The sequence below is a fragment of the Cyprinodon variegatus genome, unplaced genomic scaffold (genome assembly GCF_000732505.1).
Source record: "Cyprinodon variegatus isolate N-32 unplaced genomic scaffold, C_variegatus-1.0 Scaffold199, whole genome shotgun sequence".
Lineage (NCBI taxonomy): Eukaryota > Metazoa > Chordata > Actinopteri > Cyprinodontiformes > Cyprinodontidae > Cyprinodon > Cyprinodon variegatus.
In genome coordinates, this window is record NW_015150652.1 from 171,521 (window position 1) to 181,455 (window position 9,935).

Below are 9,935 nucleotides of genomic sequence, written 5' to 3' on the forward strand. Positions count from 1 at the left end.
TTCTATTTTATTTTCTATTATTATTATCTATACTATTCTATTATTTTTAATAGTAATAGCAGTACCAGTGGTACTAGTCCTATTTTTTTCCTTATTAAGTTGGTTGATAATAATTGTTGGCTTCTATTTATTCTTTCCTGAGGGACACACCTTCTTTTCCAGAGCATGACATTGCATCAAAAGGTTTGGCTTGTTGTTCCTTGACTTGTTCAGTGACAAGATAACACAGCAAATATAACTGTGAGTAATCACTCTGCAGGGCTAAAAAAAAAACACTAAAAAAAGGACTTTGCACTGTAAAGAATAAGCTTATGTCTCATCATGGAAAAAGGCCGCTGATTTACAAACTGATTTATGATGCCTTTTTTCAGTTTACAGGCAAATGGAAATCAACGTCACATATAACAGCCAATTGTGTGGTTATTCCACTCGCTATTTACTATGCTGTTTTACTGCAAGATGAACAACTGATCAAATGTTAAATATTACAGCCTTTTAAAGTCTCATTTCTTAATTTTTGTCAAAAGGAAATTAATAAAGTGCTATATATATCATTCCAGTTTGAATGTTATTATTTGGTTTATATGTCATAATATATGTATTATACATATTCATAGATGAAAGTAGAGACTGTCTGTATGATGAAAACGAAATATATAAAATGAAGTAACTGATTCCAACCAATTTCAGGTCAATATTTTTTAATAACAATAACATTTATCTGTGCAGTGACTTACCATTCATAAGTCAATATGATACTCCAGCCAGCACACTGGTAGCATGCAGCAGTACATCAGAGAAGACCAAGGCTGTAGCTTTGAATTCTTTTTATCTAATAGTATTTGTGTGCAAATCTCAATTTGCCAATTTTGAAATGAACTTTGTTGTTTTGTGAAAAATTTCCTATTTTAGACATTTTCAGCAGCTAAACAAAGAACCATCTACTTCAGTAAATAGTTGTAATAAATAGCAAACAAACTATAATCTCAAAACTACCACCCTTTAATTATATTTTTAGGTTTAACTGAGTAAAAGCATTTAGCATTGATATCAATTCTTTTTTTTTTATGCCTCTCGGAAAAGATTAATTCTTTCCATACAATTTGTAGACCTAATCAGCATCTCCTACTTTAGGAATCACTGCCTTAAACCCAGATCTTAGGCCTAGGCTGTGTTTTACAGATATTACTGTCTTTCCTGGGACACTATATTGATCTTTTCCTTTCTCCTTGCTTTAGCTTAGCTTTAATATAAGAAAAGAAGCTACAGTTTAATGGCCTAACCATCAAAATTTCAGGGAAAATTTTTTATTTGCACCCTGATTTATTAGGAAATACAGAAGTGGAAGGTGCAGATGCATGCCGTGACACTTAACTTTTTTCTTTATCAATAGCTAGGCTGTCTCAAATGTACATATTTTAATATTTTATAAGCTAAATAGCTCTAATGGAATACAAAGTTTAAAAAACAGAGTCTACAATTAAAATTCTTTTTTTATTTCTAATACAAAAGCAGCTGCTTTAGGACTCAGTACAGCTGAAAAAAATCGAGGTGAAATCACAACTCATTTCAATAGTCTGTTAAAAACCAGGTTATAATTACGTAACTATGTCAACTGGTGAATGATACATTGACCTATATAAATATCTATATTAGGGCTGAAAGATAAGGAGAAGAATAATTAACAAATAATAAAATCTACTAAATACTGCGTTCAAGCAGTCGTTTATGATTGTGATTTTTACAGCTTTTTTTTTCCAGTAGTCGAACAGACTTCCCAACATCTAAGGCTTTTGCTTATGACCCAAAAGAAGAAAGACGGTAAAACATTTTGATTACTTTTTTTATCCTAAAATATATTGTCTTTACAACATCCACTAATATCACATATGCCTGTAGCCCAAAACCCTAATTTACACAGACATAAGGATAAAAATGGCCAGACGACATATTATCATATAATAATTTCAAAAATGCAGACACATTTTGTTGAATGATGAACTAGTTCATGGAGGACTTGTTAACTTAGGCTGGATTTCTTGACAGGGGAATAACAAAAATACATTTTTAATTTTAAGCAAACAGTTAAACTGAACTTAGAACCAATTCTTTGTATTAGTGGTAAACTGGTGTCACAGTCACCATTTTCCTCCAGTGTATTTCCCATTTGTGTTGCTTGGACACGAGAACAGTTTGACAAGCCACATGTGCACCAGCTAAATGCAGCGCGTGGTAACAGGTGATGGACAGGAAGTGCTGCGGTACTTTGCTTTGCTATGTAAGCCAAAGAAAATCATCCTAAATTCAGCATTTTCACTTTCTACTCAATGAATAGGTTTAAAAATTCTACATTTTTATGGTGCAGCTTAATGATAAGTGGACCATGCATTGCCTAGCAGCCCATTTTGTTTTCTAAGTGAAAAATGAAGTGTGACTTTTAGGCTACATTCAAGCTACGGGCAAATATCCTCAGGACGTAGTCCTAGACAAGTATCCAATCATCCCTGGTCTTAAATTTTGTGCCATATTTTATCTGGCTTATGTCATTGTAAGGACCCCCACTACACATCCACAGATTTCTCTGTAACAGCAGCATCATCACTGATTGCTTGTGCAGATTTTTTTTTCTTTCCTTCTTTGTAATTGATGCGGCCATGATAGCGTCAGCTACCATTATTCAAGAGTTTAATAACACAGAGACACCTGGTGTAATTGCATACACCACAATTACATTTCGTTGTGTGCATATGAGAAAAATCTAAAGTTCACGTACCCTGGCTGGAAATTGGAGCTGAAAGCAGAGGCAAACCCAGGTAAGACTGGTGAAGAAGAGGGAACCCCTACTGCGGCTGTCTGCAGTGGAGCCACAGATGCTACTGAGGATTGAGCTGCTCCAGGTAATCCCATAAAGGAAGGTAACACAGGGCTCCTGGTTCCAGCCCCACCTGATACAGCAAGTCCAGTAAAGTTGGAGGGGTTAGGCCCAGGGGAAAGGCCTGGGAATATAGAGGGGGTAGATGTGAGGCCTAGAGCGAAAGGTGAAGCTGCAGTAGGAGCAGCAACAGGGGCTAAGCCCTGGTAGATAGAAGATGGTGGATGGTTGGGGGAGGGAGGCACAGATGAAGGGATGGTGGCAGAGGGAAGAGAAGAAGATGACAGGGCCGGAAAAGGTGACAGACCTGGATAATGAGCCGGAGCTGGGCTGGATGACATTGCTTGAAGGCCAGTGATAGCAACCGGACTAGGGAGAGACACCTGAGGAGAACCTGAGGGGTGTGAAAGGCCCAAAGAACGAGCAAGAGCGGCCTGAGCAGAGCCAGGTGTCACCAGTGGGCTGATCGACGGTGTACCAGAACGAGATGTACCCTTAAAGGCTGAGGGTACAGGGCTGCTACTGCCACTGTTGTTCCCTCCAGGGTGCCTGTTGAGGGTTCCAGCCAAAACACCCTGAGCTTGGGCCTGAACTGAGTGACTAGGGGAGGGTTTAGGACTGGGTGCAGGGGTGGAACAGTTTGGAACACCCGGAGTGGAAGATCTAGGAGTCTGAGGTGAAGGTGTATAGCTTCTAATCACTGAACCAGATGGGTTACCTGGGTGCACACCAGAGAAGCTGGTTCCTGACTGCTGGTCACCAGACTGGGAATAAGCTCTTTGTTGAGCTGATCCTATGGAGTTGGACTGTAACTGCGGGTCCTGGCCACTACGAGAAGAAGCTGGGGTGCCTGGTCGAGAAAGGCCATGGAAAGGGGAAGAAGGAAAACCTCCACTGCCAGGAACAGGAGTTCCACAAGGGGTTCCTGAGGGGGTGTGGGCTTTAATGACAGACGACGGTGTAGGTGTGACATGACCACTGGGGGTCTGTGGTCCGGCTTTGATAACAGAGGGAGATGGAGCTGGGGAAGGAGAGGGGGCATTCAGGTTGTGGGAGGGAACCATGCCAGGGAAAACTGGTGTAATGGGGGTGGTTGGAGGAGGTGGCTGAGCAGGTGAAGCCTGGGGTGGGGCAGGGGTAGAAGGAGTGGATCCATGAGGAATGAGAAGGGGCCCGCTGTTGACTCCAGGTGTGGTGTTCTGGGGATTCCCAGGTTTGGTGTAACCTGGAAGTAAGGATAGATTAGAGGCTGTCAAAAATGATATAAATAAAACCACTATAACAATATGATTATCAATTTTGTGATTACATTTTTAAATCCAGAATATTTATAGAACAGATTAAAAAAGCCAAACCATTTGCGAAGAAGAGAAAAAAGAAAGGAGGAATAGCCAGGAAGCATTCCTACATGCAGCCTTTTAAATAATAGTAAGTTTTAAAAGGTGTCCCCTTCTTACCTTTGGGGAAATGTCTGCATTATGGCTTCTGGCTGGTTCAGCTCAAATTTATTTTAATCAGTTCATAACCGTTCTAATTTCAACTGCTCGTCAGTTTAACCAAGCTAGAAAATTTTTGTTCCAAGAGATTTCCCCAAAGTGATTAACTGATGTACAACTACATTTACAAAAAAGTTGGAATGTATTTTAAGATGGAAATAAAGGCAAAGTTTTTGTTAGACTTGGATATATTTTTCAGATGTTACTGAGGGGTGGGATCTTCAAAAAGAGCCATCAAATGAACAACTGTTATGTTCTAACTCACTCAATAAGCTTAACTAACTAGTTATCGAATGCAAGTCTTTATTTGACAATAAAAGAAAATCAAAAACTTAATCAGATAAAAAAAAATTTAGAAGTTCCTGTTATAGATTCTAAAAAGTAAACATATACGTTTTTTTCTAATCAGGCATTTCGCTCATAGCCTGGAGGGGGTAGGCACCGGCCCAACCGCGACCATGACGAAATAAGCCTGAGAAGTTCATGGATGGTTCATCCAAATTTTTACTTTTAGTTTTTTTTTCCTTTTGCATTTTACTAAACAGTCCAACTTTTTTGAAAACCCAGCAGTAGCTCCCAAAAAAAAAAAAAAAAAGAAACTGCAATAAGAAAAGAAAAAGACTACCCCAAGCAATGCAAGTTCAATACAAGCGCAGTGGATAATTTTAGAGTGAAAAAGAGAGGGCTGAATTTTGAATCTATTTTCACTTTAAGAATCTTGAACAAACACATATATATATATATATATATATATATATATATATATATATATATATATATATATATATATATATATATATATACACACACAACTATGTTTGTTGACCTGTTTTAATAGTTATTTTTATATATAACATATAAGGTCATTTAAAATGAACCTATTTGTTATCAGGAACCCTCTTTACCTTAAACACAAACCATTTATCTAGTTGGGATTTACTATGTCTATATTTATAAAATCAAGAAACAACATGAGGTGGGCTTTGCATTTATAAGTGTTTAAAGGGTCATTTAATATCTTTTTGACATCTGGATAATCCTTTTTTGGATTCACTTCAAAATATTTAATACTCAGACTCTTCAAATCAGGACAATATCATCCTTTAACGAATCTAGATTCTTCAAATGAGTTTTTCATTAATATGTTTATTTTGTTTAAAAACAACAATATAAGTGTCAACGCTATAGAACCTCAGCTAAACCCAATTTTAGTAATTTGCTGTAAAGCTCGACAATTAACAGCCAGTAAAACGTAACAAAGTTTGAAAGTTTCTTTCATCACTTTGGCAGTTATCAAATTGGATGATCAGGACTATATTATCCATCATTGATGTTTCAAGATATTTTGTAGAGAAGAAAGACTTTAATATCAAAATGTGAACTAAATTTGTGAATGCATAACAAAGTTATATTTTCTGGTCATTAGTGTACTCCAACAGGAACTAAAATCAGTCAGCTGACAAACTGCAGAAGCACAGGAGAGCAGCATGCCAGCAAGTTAAGCTGCAAGCTTCAGAGAGAGTCTAAGCCCATCTTGCCTCAAAGGAATCATACCTGCTAGTTTGTGAGAAGAGCGGTAGGGGGGAGGGGGCACGTTGGCTGTTATGACCCCTCCCACAGAAACAAGGCCTGCATTGTTGTACGCACCTGAGTGGCAGTTGCAAATATTAAAGATGTCCATAATACACATACAACACCAACTTACAACACAAACTACCAAATAGACCAGAATCTTCATCTGATAAAAAAAAAAAAACACTGTGATGACAATCAGTTTCAAAATGTCTGATAGGTTGTATGTCGAGGTGGGTAGTAACTGGTTACATTTACTAAATTACATTTACTTAAGTAAAGTAATGAAAAAATAAGTAAATATTTTAAAAGTTTTGCAGTATAGTACTTATATTACTTGAGTAAAATCCTTGTAAAATATGTTACGGTTTACCTGAGCACAATTTCTGGCTTATTTTTCTACAGTAAGGGTTGGCTTACACTCTACGATATCATTGCTGCACTCAGGTACACCTCAACCATATGACAAAACCACAGGGTTCACAATAACTGTCCTTATGCTGCGCTCACAACAAAAGCATCCAAAACGCTTAAACGGCAAAATTTGGACGCTGGGTCAATGCTGGATCAAACTGTGGTCAAGTTGCTTTGACGCTTCGGAGTTCTGGTTGTTGATCTGCTCTGTTCTGCAGCTACAAGCTAGAGAGCAACTATTATTTATTTACTTTGAAGAATTGGAATACAGTTTTGACACGTTTTTAAGTGATTCCACCTCCAGACATCCTCTGTGCATTCAGTTCATCAGGATTATGATACTACTAAAATATGCAGTTCTTGTTTGGAGCGCCAGATCTCCAGCCTACCGCCGGGACGCCGCGCTGGTAGCGTCTGGAAGTGAATATAAAGTTTGTTTATAAGGTTTGTGGCAAAAACTGTAAGTACCATAATATATGACTGAAAAGTTTTCGTCTGCAGGTTGTACCATTTTTAGTAATTTAGGTATTTATAAACTGTTTCGCCATAATTCATAGAAAATATTTTAGTGCAGCAACTTAACGAGCCATTCCTCTGGCGTTTTTTGTTTTTTTAAACCTTTGGAGTTTACCTCCTTGATATTTATTTTTCATATGGAGAAGTGAAAACAGCTTGTAGGTAGTGTCTTATTTCCCTAAGAACTCCTGAATCAGCTTTTCTGATTAGTTGACGACTTTGTGTCCAGCAGCAAAAGTTACATTTTTGGAACACCAGTGTGGAACACTCAGATGCTCTTATGCCAGAACACTTGTATGCGCCGCTCCCAATGCTCTGATGAGCTGCTGGACCTCTCGACAACGTCCCACAAAGAGTTTGCATGTAAATCAGACGCTTTGAGACTGAAAACACACCCGGTCTGATAGCACTGTTAACTGTACGGCCCAATGCTCTGATGTAACCTGACTTGTTGCACTGTAGGTCCAAAACTATGGTCCTGGTTGAATAATTCTATCTGGAATAAAAGTCAGAGAAGAGGAGTTCCCTTGTATGCACAGTGCGAGATGTGGAGGTAAATTTGTTGTTAGCTCTGCTTCAACAGCAGGAAACGCTCATGATCACCTGACCACTGATTTCAAACATGTTTTGATTTTTATCTAATCATACGATTCCTGATCAGGAGGTGGTGATTTTAGGCTAATTGTCCCTTACCCCCTTATACTACATGATGCAGGATGAAGCTAAAATTTGGCTTGATCCAAAAACATTCCAGCACGACCTGAAAAATTGTCCCAAAAGGGCAAAACTTTTACTGTGCATTCCCGCCCTCACTAGAGCCAATCAGAAATCTTTAAGTCCTTGAGTTATATGGAGAACAGGTGGCAAACAGTTGATGTTGTCAATAGAGGTTCTTCATCATGTTCTTGTATATATACATTATTTACTGAAAGGAATGGTTTTATAAGTTCAATGTTGAAAATAATGATTTGGACATTTTTCTTCAACACTATTATTTTTTTAATCTAATTCATTTGTATTTCCTATTTATTTTAGGTTTCACAATTCTAGAATTTGCCTGTAAAAGCTGTCTGATTGTGTAATTTCTAAACATCCAATCAGTATTATGATCCTACAAGTACTCAATACTTGAGTTGCCTTTTTTACCAAATACTTTTTACCCTTACTCAAGTAATTTTTCACTTTTACTTGAGTAGAAATTTTTGAAGTTGTGTTTCTCTTACTTTAGTACAATTTGGGGTTTTCTACCCACCTCTGGTTGAGGGTAGTTCTCATGGTAGGGAACCATGAAACTACCTTGAAAAGTAAAATTCAAAAATAAGTGTAGTTTGCTTTGACGTTTCTTACTTGGGGCGATGGTGGCATGAGGCCGGCAGGGCGGTATTGGGTAAGGAACAGGTCTATGAGGGTTGTAAGTCGAGGGAAACTAGAAAGAAACAAAAAACAAACAAGTGAAACATCAAACCAGAAACCTAAAACAGTAGAATATCTTACAGGTAGATACACAATTTTTCTAGTTCATTCCTGTAATCAAAGTTGTTTGAGCATAACGAGTAGCTCAAAATGGTACAAAGTATTGAACTGCCAAATGTTAAACTTGAGCACATTATGGTACCATACTGTCTTTAGAAAACGTTGCACGGTATCAAACTACAGAAGGAAACTGGCAGACCCAAAGCCATATTTGAATTGCAGGACAAGTTGGGTCACAGGTGGCACCAAGGATCACAGCTTCAAGCACAGCATAACAGTAGTCGTAGCGAGTAAGTTTTAGTGCTAACTGTGATGAATTGAAGCAAGAAAGTCACTGCTGAAGTGCCAGAGCATTGATGCGTTCACACCGAATGCAAAACATCTGCTTTTGCATCATGCTTTTGCTTTGATGACATTCCGCCAGAAATCCACCCGGCTGGCAAAAGTAATTCGCACAGTGGGTGAATTCGCATTGCAGGTAAAAGTCCCTACTGCATCATCCACTCTGCTGGATGAGGGTTTTCATGACAAGCATATAAACAAAAGTTCAGAATTTGGGAATGTTATGTTGCATACTTTGCAGGGGCAGTGGTTCTCTCACTTTGCTGGATTTACAAAAACTCTCCATTTTCCTCACAGGGCTTTTGAGTCACCCGCTACATGGAGATAACATGTTGTTCTATCCAGCTGCCAAATTTACACTAGGTGTGAACGCACCTTAAGACAAGCTTGACTGGATAATAAAACACTTCCCTTGAAAAATGAATAGAAGAAAGTTTTATGGACCGCTAAATTAAAATTAGAAATCTTTGGCTCATCACAGAATATTTGCATAATGTTCCGAAGGCAAAAGGATGATTTCACAGGGTGTCACATCAGCAGTCAAAAATGGAGGAGGGAGCGTGTGGTCTGGTGTCACTTTGCTGAATCCAACTAAAATATTTAACATAGCTTTCTGTGGTACCATGCTCAGGTAGGCACCCCGTCAGACAGGAGCTACTTAAATAAGACAATAACCCAAACATAAGTCCAAGCAATGCCAAAACTGCCTCAGTGATAAAAAGAACAAGATGGTAGCCTTGAAAATTTGGAGTGGCCAACACGGTCTGCAGACTTATAACCATTTTAAGCTTGTTTGGGATACTTGGACCAAAGAGTTAAAACAAAGAAAACTGCAAATATCCCACATTTATGGGAACATTTGCAACAGATTTGGAAGAACTTTATAAAAGAACATTAATTTCTACAGTAGAAAAAAAGCCAGTAAGTGTTCAGCTTTTATATCAGCCAAAGATGGCAACTTTGAAAAAAAAAAAAAAAAAAAGGACTCCATTATTGCTGATTTGTACTATAGTTTAATTTCAGAGTGCAATAACACACAAAACTGTCATATTCTGACAAATATGTTTTTTTTCATTATCAATTCAATACTCACAGGTTTGAATGGTCCAATAATCCTGGAAGCAATTCCTTTCCCCTCAATGCTGGTGGAGCTGTCTTTTTTTTTCTCACCCTCTTTTTTTATTGGAATAATTCCCTGTAGTTAATAGCACAGGTTACTTTAGGAGTCATTCTTTAAAATGAAAAAAAAA

The 9,935-nt window shown here is 37.9% G+C and overlaps 1 protein-coding gene across 4 annotated transcripts in view; it reads right to left on the bottom strand.

Annotated features, from left to right (window-relative positions):
* The window catches only part of proser1 (proline and serine rich 1), a 16,254-nt gene that overhangs the window by 3,414 nt on the left and 2,905 nt on the right, over positions 1–9,935 (bottom strand). For 2 of the 4 annotated variants that reach the window (XM_015379786.1, XM_015379789.1), the window contains 4 exons: positions 9,779–9,880; positions 8,218–8,296; positions 5,923–6,015; positions 2,774–4,097 (listed from right to left, as the gene is read on the bottom strand). In XM_015379786.1, coding sequence (XP_015235272.1) covers positions 2,774–4,097; positions 5,923–6,015; positions 8,218–8,296; positions 9,779–9,880 — 1,598 coding nt within the window. The remainder of the gene's footprint in view (positions 1–2,773; positions 4,098–5,922; positions 6,016–8,217; positions 8,297–9,778; positions 9,881–9,935) is intronic. The other 2 variants (XM_015379788.1, XM_015379787.1) reach the window with 2 other exon arrangements.